Source organism: Salmo trutta, chromosome 13 (genome assembly GCF_901001165.1).
Source record: "Salmo trutta chromosome 13, fSalTru1.1, whole genome shotgun sequence".
NCBI lineage: Eukaryota > Metazoa > Chordata > Actinopteri > Salmoniformes > Salmonidae > Salmo > Salmo trutta.
In genome coordinates, this window is record NC_042969.1 from 39,235,036 (window position 1) to 39,255,601 (window position 20,566).

Sequence of the window (20,566 nt, forward strand, 5' to 3'; positions counted from 1 at the left end):
GAATAACAGTGATATCCTTCAAAAGGAAATTCTCAGTGATTGGCAGGCATCTCCTGCTAGAGCCCTGCATGGAAGACCTATGCAGCTAACACTACATATCAAACAGTAGTTGTATCTAATGCAAGAGGCAGCTGCCTTCCATCCAGCCTCATTACAGAGCCAGTGTGTGTAGGCTGTTCCTCAAAAAGGATCAAAAATATTTCGGTAAATAAATGAGAGCGAGAGCGAGAATGCTTGATGTGGGTAATTAATATTTAACATGACCCCGAGCATAACAAGGTCAGAGCAGGAGAAGTGAGGCCTATTGCTACATATAACAAGGACTCTGCTAACGTTAGGTAGGAGGAGTAATGGAACAATCTAAACGTCAATCATGAACAGCTGTTACATCTACATAACAACAGAAGGAAGGACAACAAAAATTACTTTGCTGGATAAACAATACACAAACCAATATTGTGACACTTGTATAAACTGATTGGCTGATCGCTACGAAGCTAGGCGACATATTTAACCTTGTAGTGTGTATAAACTGACTGGCTGAACGCTAGGCTACATATTTAACCTTGTAGCGTGTATAAACTGACTGGCTAAACGCTAGGCTACATATTTAACCTTAAAGCGTGTATAAACTGACTGGCTCAACGCTAGGCTACATATTTAACCTTAAAGCGTGTATAAGCGCATGTAAGACAATACACTTTTGTTCAGAAAGGTGCCCATCTGACAACCGAATCAAAATTCAAACAAGGCTATTCTGCTCTGTTCCTGCTGTGTTCCTGGGTAATAGGCAGAGGAAACACCAGCCCCAGATGTTCTGTTCCTGCTGTGTTCCTGGGTAATAGGCAGAGGCCACAGATATCTAATCATGTTCAATATATACACTACACAACCAAAAATATGTGGACACCTGCTCGTCAAACATCTCATTCCAAAATCATATGGAATTGGTCCCCCCCTTTGCTGCAATAACCCCCACTCTTCTGGGAAGGCTTTCCACTAGATGTTGGAACACTGCTGCAGGGAGGCAGAGCATTAGTGAGGTCGCGCACTGATGTTGGGCGATTAGTCCTGGCTCACAGCCAGCATTCCAATTAATCTCAAAGGTGTTTGATGGGGTTGAGGTCAGGGCTCTGTGCATTCCAGTCAAGTTCTTCCACACCGATCTCGACAAACCATTTCTGTATGGGCCTCGCTTTGCGCACAGGGGAATTGTCATGCTGAAACAGGCAAGGGCCTTCCCCAAACTGTTGCCACAAGTTGGAAGCACAGACTTGTCTAGAATGTGAGTCATTGCATGCTGGAGCGTTAAGATTGCCCTTCAAGGGGCTTAGCCCAAACCATGAAAAACAGCCCCAGACCATTAATTCTCCTCCACCAAACATTACAGTTGACACTATGCATTGGGGCAGGTAGAGTTCTCCTGGCAACCATCAAAGTCAGATTTGTCTATTGGACTGCCAGATGGTGAAGCGTGATTCATCACTCCAGAGAACAAATTTCCACGGCTCCAGAGTCCAATGGTAGCGAGCTTTACACCACTCCAGCCGACGCTTGGCATTGCACATGGTGATCTGAGGCTTGTGTGCGGCTGCTCGGCCATGGAAACCCATTTCATGAAGCTCCCGACGAACAGTTCTTGTGCCGACATTGCTTCCAGAGGCAGTTTGGAACTCTGTAATGAGTATTGCAACCGAGGACAGCGGTCATGTTCTGTGAGCTTGTGTGGCCTACCAATTCTTGGCTGAGACATTGTTGCTCTTAGACGTTTCCAATGTACAATAACAGCACTTACAGTTGACCTGGGGCAGCTCAAGCAGGGTAGCCATTTGACAAACTGACTTGTTGGAAAAGTGGGCATCCTTATGACGGTGCCATGTTGAAAGTCACTGAGCTCTTCAGTAAGGCCATTCAATGTTTCTCTATGGAGAATGCACGGCTGTGTGCTTGATTTTATACACCTGTAAGCAACGAGTGTGGTTGAAGTAGAATCCACTAATTTGAAGGGGTGTCCACATACTTTTGTAAATACAGTGCATCTACCTACACCCATCTACCCATCTAGATGTCCTAGCCTACCGCTCAGGTAATAAACTCAATGCAATAGTAGCCTAAATTTAGTTAATAAACAATGTGCTAATATACATAAACTCCTAACCCGTGTAGCTCAGTTGGTAGGGCATGGCGCTTTGTAACGGCAGGGTTGTGGGTTCGATTCCCACAGGGGGGGGACCAGTATGAAAATGTACGCACACACTACTGTAAGTCACTCTGGATAAGAGCATCTGATAAATTACAAACATTTAGACTTTGTCTCTGCACTAATATTTTGCATAATATGCACCTGCTCTCCACTGGCCTCTTCTTTTTTAGCTCTTGTGGAGTCCCAGGAAAAGCTAGTCTCAGGAGACCACATATTTCTTGTCCCTTGAGGGGTTAGGTCTTAGTGCAGCGTCTGTGACCTTGAGGGGTTAGGTCTTAGCGCAGCGTCTGTGACCTTGAGGGGTTAGGTCTTAGCGCAGCGTCTGTGACCTTGAGGGGTTAGGTCTTAGCGCAGCGTCTGTGACCTTGAGGGGTTAGGTCTTAGCGCAGCGTCTGTGACCTTGAGGGGTTAGGTCTTAGCGCAGCGTCTGTGACCTTGAGGGGTTAGGTCTTAGCGCAGCGTCTGTGACCTTGAGGGGGTAGGTCTTAGCGCAGCGTCTGTGACCTTGAGGGGGTAGGTCTTAGCGCAGCGTCTGTGACCTTGAGGGGTTAGGTCTTAGCGCAGCGTCTGTGACCTTGAGGGGTTAGGTCTTAGCGCAGCGTCTGTGACCTTGAGGGGTTAGGTCTTAGTGCAGCTCTGTGACCTTGAGGGGTTAGGTCTTAGCGCAGCTCTGTGACCTTGAGGGGTTAGGTCTTAGCGCAGCGTCTGTGACCTTGAGGGGTTAGGTCTTAGTGCAGCGTCTGTGAACTTGAGGGGTTAGGTCTGCTGTGGCTGTAAAGTCCAATCCGTGTGAGGCAGACTCGGCCACAGTTGTCACATTTGTAAGCCAGACAGATGTTGTAGAAGTGGTGCTGTCCTGAAGTTATTCCCTCTTCGCTCTCTTCACTTCTCAGTGTTGAGCCAGGGTTGTGTCGCTTGTCAGGAGCCCGCCGCAAAGTGCCTGCTGCCAGTGGAGACGGTGGGCAGAATCTTCCCAGGTGTCGATGTTGATGGCGAAGGACTTGAGGTCTTGCTTGCAAATATCTCTACAGCGTATTAGCTTTGGGCTACCAGTTGAACTCTTTCCAGAGGACAATTCTGCACAGAGAATGTCCTTCTGGATTCGTCCATCATCCATCCGATGTACGAGGCAGAGGCAGCGAAGACATCGTTGCCTCAGGAGAGTGTACATACTGTGTAGTTGTGCTCACTCCAGGACTGCGGTATGTGTGATCCTGTCCTTCCGGGTGATTCCCAGTATTCACCTCAGACAACGCAGGTGGAAGTTGCTTAGCCTTCACACGTGGTGTGAGCGTGCTGGTGAAACAGGCACCTTTGTGTGGACTGTGAGTTTGTGCCATACTCGAGATCAGTGGTCACCAACAAGCCGACAGCGATCGACAGAGGTGTGGGACCAGTACACTATTATTCCAGTCACAAGCAAGTCTCAGGTCACAAGGCCCGAGTCTCAAGTCGCATCCCAAGTAGAACGGGTCAAGAGTCAAGTCTAAGTCGTACATTCTAAGAGAAAGTCAAGTTTTTTTTTTTTCAAGTCTCAAGTAAAAAAAGTATTATCTATACACGCAGTTACTTTTTCCAACCACAAATCTTTGTTTATTTATTGAGGCTACGAGACAGCCCATTTTGATGATATAGTTGTAAAATGAAGCCCTTGTATCAGTAATAAGAGCCTTCAATCAGCAGAAGACCAGTCAGGTTGACGGGTTCAGAAGACAAGTCAGGTTGACGGGTTCAGATTGGACATTTATTTACAAGTCTTGGTGATCCAATGGCGAACGTGGCCGCCGCAGGATCATACAAAATATACAAGTAGATTTACCAAAAATACACAGGCCAAAATAAATAGCCTCTGTATCAGGCCCTGCCCCATCTGAACAGACACAGGTAGAGGGCAAGACTGCACAGCCTCCCCTTGAGAAACAAAATATAATCTGTACATAATCAAACAGCTACAAAAGCACTTGCCACTCACCCCGGACCATCCAATTGCCAATTACAACCAATAAACTGGTTCTACAATGTAAAAGGCCACTTACCCCATCCATTGTCACATTTGTCTTATGGTTATTAATTATATATTTCATCACCATTCATCAACGGAACAATGTTATCTTACTCGATATACTGACACATAGCCTATTTCTATACGCACGGAGGCCTGCAATCTCCTATTACGCACAACCACACAGAACTCTGACATAACCCAGGAAATATGAACAAAGAAAACCCATCAGCATTTGTCCTGCCACTTTTAAAAGGGGGAGATCCAACTCTTTTAAATAATTATAGGCCAATCTCAAAGCTGTCACCCCTGGTGAAAATACTTGAAACCCTTGTGAGTGACCAGCTAAAAGAGTTTTTATTTACTAACTCTATTTTATCAATGTACCAATCGGGTTTCGGGAAGAAGCATAGCACAATTACAGCAGCCATGAAGGTTTTAAATGATATCACTGAAGCTCTTGACAAAAAACAGCATTGTGTCTCACTTTTTATTGATCTCTCTAAGGCTTTTGATACAGTTGATCATGCTATACTAAGGCAGAGATTGTCGAGTGTAGGTCTTTCAGAGCATGCAGTTGCATGGTTTGTTAACTATCTGTCTGATAGAACTCAGTGCACTCAATTTGATGGGCTTAGGTCTGTTAAATTGTCTGTCTTAAATGATGTGCCCCAAGGCTCTGTACTTGGTCCTCTCTTATTCACTATTTATATAAATAATTTAGACAAAAATGTCCAAAATGCACAACTTCATTTTTATGCTGATGATACTGTTATTTACTGTTGTGCTTCATCTCTTACAAAAGCTTTCCAGAACTTGCAAACTGCTTTTAATAATGTTCAACATACCTTGTCTCAATTGAAGCTTATCCTCAATACTGACAAAACTAAACTACTGGTGTTTTCTAAAGCAAAAAATAGACCTCTGAACCTTTCACCTATTACTACCTGTCAGGGCAAGGAGATTGAGGTTGTAACCTCATATAAATATCTTGGAATTTTGATTGATGATGGCCTCTCTTTTAAAATGCATATTCAACAACTTACAAAAAAATTGAAGCTGAAATTAGGATTTTATTTTAGGAATAAGGCTTGTTTTTCTTTTGAAGCCAGAAGGAGGCTAGTATCAGCTACATTTATGCCTTTACTAGACTATGGGGATATTTTATATATGAATGCTTCCGCTCAGTGTTTGAGATCAATTGACACCCTTTACCATGGCACTTTGAGATTTATTTTAAATTGCAAAACCCTTACGCACCACTGCACTTTGTATACCAGGGTTGGCTGGCCTTCTCTAGTCACTCGTAGGCTCAGTCACTGGTATACTTTTATTTACAAAGCCATTTTGGGTTTACTCCCTTTTTATTTGGGCATTTTTATTGTTCAGAAATGTGGTGGGTACTCTCTTCGTTCGCGGGACTTTATCCTGCTAACTGTTCCAAATGTCCAAACTGAATTTGGTAAAAGGGCTTTTATGTACTCTGCGCCATCGTCTTGGAATGCCTTACAAAATACTTTTAAACTGGAAGAACTTGTCCCGATTGGTATTTTTAAATCACTGATGAATGATCTTGAGACTGATTCCCTGACATGTCAATGTTTTTAATTAGCTGTTTTTGATTTTGTTATATTCTTTGTTAATTCTATGGTTTTTACTAGATTAATTGTAGTTTTTCATGTTATTTGTCTGTAATTTTTGTAATGACTTGGCGCTGCCTATCTTGGCCAGGACGCTCTTGAAAAATAGATTTTAAATCTCAATGAGCCCTTCCTGGTTAAATAAAAAAAATTAAATACATTGAATTAAATAACCTGAATTTCTATTTCATGAGTCTTGTGAACGTTTATGTGCCCACTCTCAGAGGGTAAATGCTAAATGATCCATTTTACAACTGCGAGGCGGAATGAATACACCCCAGTCTCACTGGAGAAAGGAGAGCAGGGACCGTGAGAGGTAGGACCCCCTGCTGCTCTGCTCTCTCCCTCTGCAGAGACTGACCATCAGTCCAGGCAAACAAAATAGAAAACATTTTCAATATATGCTCAGTTTTGCCTCGCAAGTGATACATCTGATTGATTTTATCAAAGCTGGAGTTTTGAAATATAATATGGTCTGAGAACAATATTGTCAGGCCAGGCATATAGCACCTATGCTGTGATAATGTAACAGGCCAGGCATATAGCCAATATGCTGTGATAATGTATCAGACCAGGCATATAGCCAATATGCTGTGATAATGTATCAGACCAGGCATATAGCCAATATGCTGTGATAATGTATCAGACCAGGCATATAGCCAATATGCTGTGATAATGTATCAGACCAGGCATATAGCCAATATGCTGTTATAATGTATCAGACCAGGCATATAGCCAATATGCTGTGATAATGTATCAGACCAGGCATATAGCCAATATGCTGTGATAATGTATCAGACCAGGCATATAGCCCCTATGCTGTGATAATGTATCAGACCAGGCATTTGGCCAATATGCTGTGATAATGTATCAGACCAGGCATTTGGCCAATATGCTGTGATAATGTATCAGACCAGGCATATAGCCAATATGCTGTGATAATGTATCAGACCAGGCATATAGCCAATATGCTGTGATAATGTATCAGACCAGGCATATAGCCAATATGCTGTGATAATGTATCAGACCAGGCATATAGCCCCTATGCTGTGATAATGTATCAGACCAGGCATGTAGCCCCTATGCTGTGATAATGTATCAGACCAGGCATATAGCCACTATGCTGTGATAATGTATCAGACCAGGCATATAGCCAATATGCTGTGATAATGTATCAGACCAGGCATTTGGCCAATATGCTGTGATAATGTATCAGACCAGGCATATAGCCAATATGCTGTGATAATGTATCAGACCAGGCATATAGCCAATATGCTGTGATAATGTATCAGACCAGGCATATAGCCCCTATGCTGTGATAATGTATCAGGCCAGGCATATAGTCAATATGCTGAAATAATGTATCAGACCAGGCATATAGCCCCTATGCTGTGATAATGTATCAGACCAGGCATATAGCCACTATGCTGTGATAATGTACCAGACCAGGCATATAGCCAATATGCTGTGATAATGTATCAGACCAGGCATATAGCCAATATGCTGTGATAATGTGTTAGACCTACTGCACAAACCTCATTCCGACACAACTGGTTTTATTAGGTTAATGTTGCATTGGCTTAGATTTTGTAAATCATGTAACATTTTTATTTATTTAGAGAATGTAACACCTGGGCTTATTATTTTTTTTGGATTGTGACTGTGATTTTTACTCAGAAAAAGGATGGTGACTACTGAACTCGATCTAAGCTTACCAGAGGTTGATTTTCAGATACGGCTTCTGAGCTCGGCGTCAAGTGACAGGTTGCTGGTGATGGTGGACCCAAGGTTAAGTGAAGTTGCTGTCATCTTTCAGTGTGTAGTTGTTAATGGTAATGGAAGTGGGCTTGTTCAATGCCCTGTCCCATTGTTTTGGAGTTCTTCAAGCTGAATTCCTGGCATGTTAAGGTCCATGAGGGTTTGTAGGTGCTCTTGGCAATGGGGCGCTATTAATGCATTGTCTGCGTATAACATATCCCGGATGAGGAGTGGTTGCAACTTTGTTTTTAGCTTTTAAGTGAGCAAGATCGACTAGTTTCCCATCCATTCTTGTAGATGTCCCAAAGGCTTGCCGGAAGAGGAGGGAAAACAATATCCCCAACAAGTTTGGTGCCAGCACACAACCTTTCTTAACGCCGAAGGAGTCTGATGTGGACACGTCAAACTGGATGGTTCCTTGCATGTTGGTGTGGAAGGACGGGAAGAATACTGAGGAGGCACATCCTATCCTGTTGGACCATCTTGAAGAGGCCGCTCCTGCTGACTAGGTCCTCTGCTCTCTGTAATTGTCTCAGGAGACATGATCATGTCTGTGGTGGGTGTTTCTGCTCTGAACCCTGCCTGTGACTCTGGGTAAAGTTTCCCTCTGAGGATCTGGTGTATATTCAGTGCAAAGTTGACCAGTGATGCTGAGTAGGACGATGCCACAGTAGTCACAATCATTCCCGTCTCTCTTGATTTTTCTGTACAGGGTGACAATACTGGCATTCCTAATGTCCTGAGGGACAGCACCATCCCGCCAGCACAAACAGAGGTGCTTGTGGAGTCCCCACACTTGAGGATTTCAGCAGTGATCCCATCACTGCCCCTTCTGCTTCTTCACTGGCTAGGCTGTTATTGATGTCGTCGTACTTGCCTCTGACGTTGCCTGTGTCAGCAGATGACAGATGTCATTGCAGAGCAGCAGCCAATAGCACAGCGTCTTGAGGCTTGCTGGAGTCTCTTCCTCGCCGCTCTAGGGTCTTTTCATTTTGGGGGTAAACTTGAAGTTGGTGAGGGCAATGCCCTTTTCTTCCAGGATGTGTTTCAGTTCCAGTGGCTTCAAACCAGTCTGTCCTTTCTCAGCATTTTGCCAAAAGCTGTGAAGGCCGTGCTGTGGTTGGTGTCTCAGGGTGTCCCATTTCTGCTGGGCAGAGTAGGAGAGGGAACGCTGCAGCAGTTGTTGGGTCAGCTGTTTTCGCTGCTGTCGATGCGTGGGGCTCTTTTTTGGGTATGGCTTGCTGTATCTCCTGTCTGTAGAATCTACAGCACACGAGGGAGTGGTCTGTGTCGCAGTATGTGCTGTGAAAACTGCGGGTTTTTGGAGGATGCCTCAGATCGGCTCATCGTGTAAGGATCAGATCCAGCTGTTGCCATTGACTTGACCGTGGGTGTCTTCCGGAGACTTGTCTGGAAGCTTGAGTTGGTGATGCATACATTGTGGACGGTGCAGATCTCAAGGAGATACTGACCATTGTCATTTATCTTACCAATGCCACAGTGTCCCAAGCAGGAGGGCCAGGAGTCTTGGTCTGCGACGACTCTTGCACTGAAGTCACCTACCAGGTAGGTGTGTTCTTGTTTGGGGGGGGGGGGAAAGAGATGTTCCCTACGGTCGACCTTGAGTTCATCAAATAACTTGTATTTTGTTTCTTGAGGGGAGTGTTGGGGCGCACACACTACTATGGTAGTGTTCAGGCTCAGGGCTAGGATTCTCTCTGAGCCACCTGTGGGTAGAACCATTGCTCCTAACATGAAGTTCCTGACAGCAAAGCCTACACCATATTCTCTGGTTTCCTCAGGGTGGCTTTCCTCTGACAGAAAAATGTAAAGTCCTTTTCTCTCAAGGAGCCTGATGAGTGAAGTTGGATTTATTGTTGGGGTGGCAGGTAGCCTAGTGGTTAGAGCGTTGGGCCAGTAACCGAAAGGTTGCTGGATCAAATCCCCGAGCTGACAAGGTACAAATCAGTTGTTCTGCCCCTGAACAAGGCAGTAAACCCACTGTTCCCCGGTAGGCCGTCATTGTCAATAAGAATTTGTTCTTAACTGACTTGCCAAGTTAAATAAAATAAAAATTAAGAATGTCAATTTCCCTAAGCTTCATGCACCAAATGAAGCAGGTAAACTGTGATAGAACAACAATTGACTCGGGGCTGTCCAGCTTAAGGGGCAGGTAGCTGTCCAGTGAAATCTGGGCATCTCTCCCACTGTAGGAGGCATTGGCGCCCATCTCCACACCAATTGATAAAGGGCTTAGAAACCGGTAACTGCTGACCTCCCGTGTTGCATTTTCACAAAAAGCCTGGGCATGGTGTCCCTGTGTTGCCCAGGCAACACAGGGACACCATGCCTCCTTAGCCTGATCCAAAGCAATTGTTTATTCAGACCCATAACAATTCAATCTTGTTGAAGAAGAAGTGAAAGCAGTCTGTATCTTACTCTATTATTATTTATGCATGTCATTACAATGATGAAGCTAAGAACTAAATGTATTTCAACTAACTGTTGAAAGCGAGGAAGAAATGAAGCAGAGAGAAAAGCAGTAATACTAGAGAGAGAAAAGCAGTAATACCCACATCACACAACATTAGGTGATATATCAAAAGGTAATGTGCCACACTACTAATTATAAAAATGTAAAATAGGCCGTATTATATTACAACATTTACATTTTGCCAGCCTAGAATTTTAACTTAGGCCGCATGTTCTCTCCCAGCATGCATCACACATTCTCTCCCAGCATCACGCATTCTCTCCCAGCATCACGCATTCTCTCCCAGCATCACGCATTCTCTCCCAGCATCACGCATTCTCGCCCAGCATCACGCATTCTCTCCCAGCATCACGCATTCTCTCCCAGCATCACGCATTCTCTCCCAGCATCACACATTCTCTCCATTCTCTCCCAGCATCACACATTCTCTCCCAGCATCACACATTCTCTCCCAGCATCACACATTCTCATTCTCTCCCAGCATCACACATTCTCTCCCAGCGTCATGGTTTGAACGAGGTGCACTATTATCCCAGTCCACAAAAAAAGATTACTGTAGCTTGTTCAATGTATTTACCCAGGAGAGCAGACTTCTACGGCCTTTTATGGTTTCCCAGACATGTGTAATAGGCTGTAGGCTACAGCCTATCATATTGGATAATGGGACAATCATTTGGGCTTAAAAAAAACAACTTGTTATGGATAGGGGGCAGTATTTTCACGGACGGATAAAAAAACGTACCCGATTTAATCTGGTTATTACTCCTGCCCAGAAACTAGAATATGCATATAATTAGTAGCTTTGGATAGAAAACACTCCAAAGTTTCTAAAACTGTTTGAATGGTGTCTGTGAGTATAACAGAACTGAAATGGCAGGCCAAAACCTGAGAAGATTCTGTACAGGAAGTACCCTGTCTGACCATTTCTTGCCCTTCTTTGTCATCTCTATCCATTACAAAGGATCTCTGCTGTAACGTGACACTTTCTGAGGCTCCCATAGGCTCTAAGAAGGCGCCAGAACGTTGAATGATGACTTTGCAGCCCCAGGCTGAAAAACAGTAGCGCATTTGGTAAGTGGTCGATATGAGAACAATGAGACGGGTGCGCGCGTGCACGTGAAGAGTCCATTTTAGATTTTGAGTCTTTGAACGGAAAGGACGTCTCCCGGGTCGGAATATTATCGCTTTTTTACGAGAAAAATCGCATAAAAATTGATTTTAAACAGCGTGTGACATGCTTCGAAGTACGGTAATGGAATATTTTGAATTTTTTTGTCACGATACGCGTCCGCGCGTCACCCTTCTTTACCCTTCAGATAACGCACGAACAAAACGCCCCTATTTGGATATAACTCTGGATTATTTGGAACCAAACCAACATTTGTTATTGAAGTAGAAGTCCTGGGAGTGCATTCTGACGAAGAACAGCAAAGGTAATCCAATTTTTCTTATAGTAAATCTGAGTTTGGTGAGTACCAAACTTGGTGGGTGTCAAAATAGCTAGCCCGTGATGGCGAGCTATCTACTCAGAATATTGCAAAATGTGCTTTCACCGAAAAGCTATTTTAAAATCGGACACCGCGATTGCATAAAGGAGTTCTGTATCTATAATTCTTAAAATAATTGTTATGTTTTTTGTGAACGTTTATCGTGAGTAATTTAGTAAATTCACCCGAAGTGTTCGGTGGGAATGCTAGTTCTGAACGTCACATGCTAATGTAAAAAGCTGGTTTTTGGATATAAATATGAACTTGATTGAACAAAACATGCATGTATTGTATAACATAATGTCCTAGGAGTGTCATCTGATGAAGATCATCAAAGGTTAGTGCTGCATTTAGCTGTGGTTTTGTTTTTTGTGACATTATATGCTAGCTTGAAAAATGGGTGTCTGATTATTTCTGTCTGGGTACTCTCCTGACATAATCTAATGTTTTGCTTTCGTTGTAAAGCCTTTTTGAAATCGGACAGTGTGGTTAGATAAAGGAGAGTCTTGTCTTTAAAATGCTGTAAAATAGTCATATGTTTGAAAAATTGAAGTTTTTGGATTTTCGAGGAGTTTGTATTTCGCGCCACGCCCAATCATTGGATATTGGAGTGGTGTTCCGCTAGCGGAACGTCTTGATGTAAGAGGTTTTAAGGCTTGAACTCAAAATGTATTTGCAGGGCTCATCTGGTTTAGGTTTCCATGGAAATCAAAGCTCTAATCAAATCTAGACATGCTTTAAAATGACACGTCCCGTTTTTGGTGGGAAAAAGTGATTTATTCTCAGGATGGAACATTTGGAAGATACTGGAAAAATGTTAAACCCTCATGGAGATAGAGGGCTGTGTGCTTTCATACACTGTCTGGGATGGATTGATAGAGATGGAGAAGAGAGGGATACAGGAGACATGGGGTGGAGGAGAGGGGAGACATGGAGTGGAGGAGAGGGGAGACATGGAGTGGAGGAGAGGGGAGACATGGGGTGGAGAAGCAAGACAGGAAGAGATGGCGAGAGAAACGCCAAGGAGAGAGAGATGGCGAGAGAAACGCCAAGGAGAGAGAGATGGCGAGAGAAACGCCAAGGAGAGAGAGATGGCGAGAGAAACGCCAAGGAGAGAGAGATGGCGAGAGAAACGCCAAGGAGAGAGAGATGGCGAGAGAAACGCCAAGGAGAGAGAGATGGCGAGAGAAACGCCAAGGAGAGAGAGATGGCGAGAGAAACGCCAAGGAGAGAGAGCGAGAGAAACGCCAAGGAGAGAGAGCGAGAGAAGGAGAGAGAGAAACACCAGGGAGAGAGAGAGAGTGAGAGAAACACCAGGGAGAGAGCGAGAGAAACACCAGGGAGAGAGAGAGAGAGAGAGAAACACCAGGGAGAGAGAGCGAGAGAGAGAGAGAGAGAGAGAGAGAGAGAGCGAGAGCGAGAGAAACACCAGGGAGAGAGAGGGAGAGCGAGAGAAACACCAGGGAGAGAGAGACAGCGAGAGAAACACCAGGGAGAGAGAGACAGCGAGAGAAACACCAGGGAGAGAGAGACAGCGAGAGAAACACCAGGGAGAGAGAGACAGCGAGAGAAACACCAGGGAGAGAGAGACAGCGAGAGAAACACCAGGGAGAGAGAGACAGCGAGAGAAACACCAGGGAGAGAGAGACAGCGAGAGAAACACCAGGGAGAGAGAGACAGCGAGAGAAACACCAGGGAGAGAGAGACAGCGAGAGAAACACCAGGGAGAGAGAGACAGCGAGAGAAACACCAGGGAGAGAGAGACAGCGAGAGAAACACCAGGGAGAGAGAGACAGCGAGAGAAACACCAGGGAGAGAGAGACAGCGAGAGAAACACCAGGGAGAGAGAGACAGCGAGAGAAACACCAGGGCAACAGAGTGTTAGATGGTGAGACATGGATCGGTGTGTAATCTACCTGGTCTGCGATGGTGCGGCCCAGTTTATCCATCCTGGATCCAGCCTCAGCAATCTTCTTAGCAGCACTGATGACATCAGAGGTATTCTTCAACGGACCTTTACCCCTGGAAACACAGGACACACACATCAGTCTGCTGTTCATACACACCAGAGGCGCTCGTGCCGTTTAAGATGAGAGAGGGTGATTCAATTTTTTATGAGCATGGCCTTATTTCTATTACAGCATATTGGATGACTGTCATTCATATTCCATTCACCGTTCAATGTAACAGTGATGGGTTTAGGATACTACATGATACTAGAATGTTCCCTGTAGCCCATCAAGAGGTTGATACAACCTAGCCTATGAATGAAAGATTACAACGTAGGTGCACACAGGTCGAGAGAAATGTTTGTATTTTTTATTTCACCTTTATTTAACCAGGTAGGCCAGTTGAGAACAAGTTCTCATTTACAACTGCAACCTGGCCAAGATAAAGCAAAGTAGTGTGACAACAGAGTTACACATGGAATAAACAAAACGTACAGTCAATAACACAATAGAAAAAAAAAAGTATATATACAGTGTGTGCAAATGACATGAGGTGGTAAGGCAATAAATAGGCCATAGTAGTGAAATAATTACAATTTAGCAGATTAACACTGGAGTGATAGATGAGCAGATGATGTTGTGCAAGTAGTGATACTGGTGTGCAAAAGGCAAAAAAGTAAATGAAACAACATGGGGACGAGGTAGGTAGATTGGATGGGCTATTTACAGATGGGCTGCATACAGCTGCAGCGATTGGTTAGCTGCACAGATAGCTAATGCTTAAAGTAATCAAGGTGACAGTGACACATTCAATCCCGCCTTTACACACTGTTTGCCTGTATCTAGCTAATCTAGAGTGTAATCATTAGCGTAATAGTTTCAAATCAGAATTTCTATTGGACAAATTCAGGTAGGTTTATCCCCATTTTGTTCTATTTGCTTCCGTTTAATAAACATTTTTCAACAGAATCAGTAGAATGAATACACCCCATGATCACACACAAACACAGCTCACTTTCATAGCAGTCATGTACAAACAGCATGATCACTTTTCTCGTTGTATATATAATTCCTTCTCGCTTCTACGCGCTCTCTTCTTCTTCTCACCTTTTGTCTTCGCATGTGGACTTCTAGCACATCAGCTGTCTGACCAGGCGAAAAAAAAAAAAAAAAACTTTCCAAGCCAAACCTTCATATCATGACTGCTAACTTTTACAACAAAGCCTACATCGTTGTCACCTCATAGTTAACATAGCTACTAGAACTAATGCATGAATAAACCCCGCTACAATAATGTAGTACAGTCAGCAAGCAGTTTATCAGTTACATCGGCGGGCCCGGTGGCAATAAATTAATAAAACCACAAGTTTACCATGAAGAGTTCCAATGTTGGATAGCCATAACCAGCTGGCATCCCTCTCTGTTGAAGCTGGGTGTTTGAGTTGGCTAAACTAGTGAAAGTTTAAAAAAAATACAACTAAATATAACTAGCCTTCTTGTTTCTCCATGTTTGAAGAAATACATTTGTTCGAAACTGTTCAACTATTGTCTCTGAGTCTACTATTCACCATATTTTATACACTGCAGTGTTAGCTAGCTGTAGCTTATTCTTTCAGTACTAGATTATTTTTCTGATACATTGATTGGGTGGACAACGTGTCAGTTCATGCTGCAAGAGCTCTGATAGGTTGGAGGACATCCTCCAGAAGTTGTCATAATTACTGTGTAAGTCTATTGAAGGGGGTGAGAACCATGAGCCTCCTGGGTTTTGTATTGAAATCATTGTACCCAGAGGAGGATGGAAGCTAGCTGTCCTCCAGGTACACCATGGTGCTACCCTACAGTGTGCTGCTGAGTCTACTATAGACCTTTGCAAAACAGTGTTTTTATTAATTATTTGGTGACGTTAATACATTTAGTATAGTTTTATCTAAAAGGATAACTTTAATGTTTCACTATTTTTATGAAATTCAACTGAAGATGGTCCCCTTCCTCCTCTGAGGAGCCTCCACTGACATACGCACCTCTTCAGCAGACCTTTGCTCCTGGGAACAAATGATCCACAAACACACAGCTCTGATAGAGTCCATCTAGCCTCATCCAATATTCAACAGCCTCTCATCGTGTAGTCTCTGAAGGATAGATGTTGCCTCACCCTCTCTGACAGATGGTATGTATATGGAGGGGGGGAGGATTGTGTTATGGTACACACACAGTCCCCCCTCAGTGACAGTGATTTGATCATGTGTTTTATACCTTCACCCTAAGAAGCCACCACAGCACATGGGCAGCTAACTGCACTAGTCACTCATCCGCCGCCTACACAGACCAATAGAAAATAACCTAATCTCTGTACAAATCCCCATATATCGTGCACTATATAGGAAATAACCCATAGGGCTCTGGTCTAAAGTAGTGCACTATATAGGAAATAGGACCATAGGGCTCTGGTCAAAAGTAGTGCACTACATAGGAAATATGACCCAACAGGCTCTGGTCTAAAGTAGTACACTATATAGGAAATAGGACCCAAAGGGCTCTGGTCAAAAGTAGTGCACTATATAGGAAATAGGACCCAAAAGGGCTCTGGTCTAAAGTTGTACACTATATAGGAAATAGGACCCAAAGGGCTTTGGTCTAAAGTAGTACACTACTAATTAGGATTTAAATTGATCCCACACTTTTATCCTGTTCAGGCTTAACTTTTAAATTTAATTGAAAATGTAACCCACGCAATCCCCTACTGTAATTATTTATCATGAAAGGGCAATCAACTAGTAATGCTGCATACTCCAAGAAAAGGTACAAATCTCACCTTTCTAGTAAAAATGGTTATAAACTGCTGAGGTGTAGTCACTTTTGAGGACACAAGCTCAAAGTAGAATTCTGATAAACATTTACTATGATGCATTTCTTATTCGTCTAAACTATGAATAAAGGCCTGAAATAACTCACTATAAGACTTCTCCTTCCTTAGAACTGTAAAATACATATTTGCATATTTAGTGTTAGAGAACATGTGCATATATTCTCTCCAAACGTCTGCCTCAATTGCCGTGAACGTCTCAGAGCTCTAAGCTTGGCTTCCTAAACTCGTTAGGAACACAACTTTCAGCTCATATTAATATCATCCGTCTATGACAAACAGAATGCTTTTTGTTGTTGTTGTTGTTGTTATTTAAAATCTATTCATTATTTTAGATTGGCTATAAATAGATATCTGAATGTGCTACAGTGACGAAACCAATCTCTCCTGCTGCGTTATGATCTAAGGATTACAGGCACATGTGTTGTTTGTGGCTGTGATGTAGCATTCAGAAGAGCGAATTAAATGGTAGGAGGGACATCCCAGCTTCAAGTGGAGTCAGATTTCACATCCTGGTTCACAAAGGCAGACACACTCCTGTGTCCGTGAGAGTCAGGGCTACCATTCATATCAATTCCATTTATAATGAAAAATGTCAGTCAGAACCAGTACTAGAACCACACAGGTCCCCTAAATAGGGGACTTCACATGGAAGAGGTTTTAAAGCTGGATTTAAATTCATCCCCCACCTTTGGCCTGTTCAGACTGTTAGCCTGTTTATCTTTAGCCGCAGACCTAACCTGGCTTTATTAAAAGCCTGAGTGAGACGTGAGGGAGGGACTTATGGCTCCATGATGCCTACATGACATGTGTCCAGGCTGAGCCAATCCAGATGGTCAGAGAACACCACCACCCATTTCTTCCTTCTGCTGTCTGGTACACTTCTGGAAAGAGGGTAGGACGGAGAGAAGGGTGGATAGAGAGATGGAGGGAGGAGGGACAGACAGGGTGGATAGAGAAATGGAGGAACAGACCGGGTGGGATAGGGGGCAGTGCCAGTCCTGTTCAGCTAATAGCCCTGGCCTAGAACATAACCCACTACCAACCCCCCAACACACACAGGCTGCCGCAACATACACACACCCCCCCCAACAAAACACACAGGTCAACCCAGCCAACCCCCCAGCCTGCTCCACAGTCCCCTCTCTGCCAGGGACTCCAGTCACAACCTGGATTCAAAGCTGCTCTCTCGCTCTCTCCAGGCTACAAACCTTCCCGTCCAACTCTCCCACAACAGATGGAATGTTGTCGTCTCTTCCTCTTCCTCTTTGCGGTCCTTAAGCTCTTGCTGTCTCTCTACCACTCCCTTCCATGCGTGTGTCTGTCTACCTTCCCCTGCTATATGTCTATCCCTCCCTCTCCTCCCTACCTGTGTGATGTGAAGGGAGGAATGGAGAGGGGGGATAAAGGGAGTGAAGCAAGGTCCTGGTGGAGAGATGGAGCCAAGCATCACTCTACAGACTGGGCTGAGGACACACTCTCCCCCCCTCTGACTAGGAACACACAGGGGACAGGAGGGCCCTGAGAGACTAGAGGGGCTGAAGGCATCGGGATGATAATGTCAACCACAACTCAACACTGCTAGTGCTGAGCAAGTCTCGTTTCACTGCAGACGTGCTTACCAATGTGGATGGGATCTACAGTCAAATTCAAGGCTGGGCTACGCTCCAACTAGTCTCATTTCACAACAGAGATACTAAACATGGTGATGGGGTCACAATACGCTAGGAGAGGTTATCAGACATACCCATCCCAACAGAATCTAAATGTTGTTTTCATTGGCTAATATAAAACGTGAGTAAATAAGAGGAAGTTTGAGCCAGCTGCACCACGTGTCACCCTGGTACACTGGGCTAGTCGTCACCTCTACCACCATATTCACCCACTGGGCTAGTCGTCACCTCTACCACCATATTCACCCACTGGGCTAGTCGTCACCTCTACCACCATATTCACCCACTGGGCTAGTCGTCACCTCTACCACCATATTCACCCACTGGGCTAGTCGTCACCTCTACCACCATATTCACCCACTGGGCTAGTCGTTACCTCTACCACCATATTCACCCACTGGGCTAGTCGTCACCTCTACCACCATATTCACCCACTGGGCTAGTCCTCACCTCTACCACCATATTCACCCACTGGGCTAGTCCTCACCTCTACCACCATATTCACCCACTGGGCTAGTCCTCACCTCTACCACCATATTCACCCACTGGGCTAGTCCTCAGCTCTACCACCATATTCACCCACTGGGCTAGTCCTCACCTCTACCACCATATTCACCCACTGGGCTAGTCTTCACCTCTACCACCATATTCACCCACTGGGCTAGTCCTCACCTCTACCACCATATTCACCCTGGTACACTGGGCTAGTCCTCACCTCTACCACCATATTCAGACACTGGGCTAGTCCTCACCTCTACCACCATATTCACACACACTGGGCTAGTCAGTCAAACACCAGGCGGTGTAGAGAGCAGAGTTGGTGGCACCACCAGGCAGTAACAGTCAGTAACCAGGCGGTGTAGAGAGCAGAGTGGGTGGCACCCCCAGGCACTAAGTCAGTCAGTCAGTCAAACACCAGGCGGTGTAGAGAGAGATAGTATGACAGACAGGCAGGCAGGCGGAAAAGCCCAAGTCAATTTCCTCCTCACTGATCTAACCTTGCTTGTGCTGCCTGCCCGGGCACAAGGTTAAGGATCAATCACTTGGGCGTGGACTGAATTAGTTCTTCGCTGACCTTCCTTCTTTCTGCCTCCCTCTCTTGCCCTCTGCTGCAGGTGACATGGTGTTGGAGCCATAACACAGAGACAGTCACACAACCACTTTCCTAGACAGAAATATTTACATATTTATAAGTGTAGATTAATTCTGACTAGAATTCCCCAGCTTATTCTAAACATTCTCCTGTTTAGATATCTACACAACATTATTGGTGAGTTTTGTTGAAATGAAATCCCTTGGGCCTTTCCACTGTAAAGACTAGAAGAAGACAGCGCCAAGCCCCTGATGGTTAAAATGTAATACCATCTTCAAGACTTTATAATACCACTTCTTAAAATCTACATCAGAACAGATATGTTGTGTTTTAATCATTAGACATGCATGTTGTTTTTACGGCAGGGCTAGCATAGCAGGGCTAGCGTAGCAGGGTAGGAGACGTGAGAGTGGCGCTTCATTTGCATGTATTAGCATGACATTAGCATGCAGAACAATAGGTCTGGGAGGGGAACCGCTGCCTGGCATTAGGATCCTTCAGGGGGACATGGATCACAAGTGGTAGGTTTGAAGCTGGACGATGCTAAGCATTTGATCAAAGGCTGGCTCATCAGCCTGACCTGAAGAGAGTGGAAGGCTGGGCTTGGGACGGAGGAAGGCTGGGCTTGGGACGGAGGAAGGCTGGGCTTGGGACGGAGGAAGGCTGGGCTTGGGACGGAGGAAGGCTGGGCTTGGGACGGAGGAAGGCTGGGCTTGGGACGGAGGAAGGCTGGGCTTGGGACGGAGCTGCTGGGCTTGGGACGGAGGAAGGCAGTCTAAGTGGACTTATACTCCTTTCGGTGTCCTCTGTTTTCGTGCAATTTAATCTCACGCAACTTCATGTTCAGTGCTTATGCTGTTTAGCTAAGGACAATGCCTTGGCTTGTAGAGTAAACCCTGTCTTCAAGGCTGGTGCTTACAGGGTGACTGCAGTGTTAGGCAAGATCTGACTGGAGAAACTCCTTTAAAGAGTTGGAAGTTGAGAGACAGGCAGGCAGAGCTTTGCTCTGTCATTACCTCCAGGCATAATGTCTCCTGACTGATTCACTTTAAAATACATAGAGGAAGGCCCACACACACACACACACACACACACACACACACACACACACCTCTACTTGCAGGCAAAAGACCACACGCACACCCTTCCCGACACACGCACACGCACCTCCCGACACACACGTTTGACTGAGCAGATGGCCGGCCAGGGCACTCAGGTGATGTGCCATAGAGCCTACGGTCTTGTCTGTGTGTCACATTTACTAGAGGACAGCTGCTGGCCTCCCCAGTCAGGACAGAGACCATCTTACTAATGTGACCCGTTTCAGGGAACTAGGCTTATGTCGCCCGTCACTACTTCATAGGAGAGCCATTTCAACATTTTACTTTTCATTAAAAAAAA

At 44.8% G+C, this 20,566-nt stretch overlaps 1 protein-coding gene across 1 annotated transcript in view; it reads right to left on the reverse strand.

Moving 5' to 3' along the window:
* LOC115205764 (catenin alpha-1) overlaps nt 1-20,566 on the reverse strand; it is a gene marked incomplete in the record, with an annotated part of 311,142 nt that overhangs the window by 34,384 nt on the left and 256,192 nt on the right. The window contains 1 exon segment of the mRNA XM_029772068.1: nt 13,501-13,606. Within this exon segment, the coding sequence (XP_029627928.1) occupies nt 13,501-13,606 (106 nt within the window).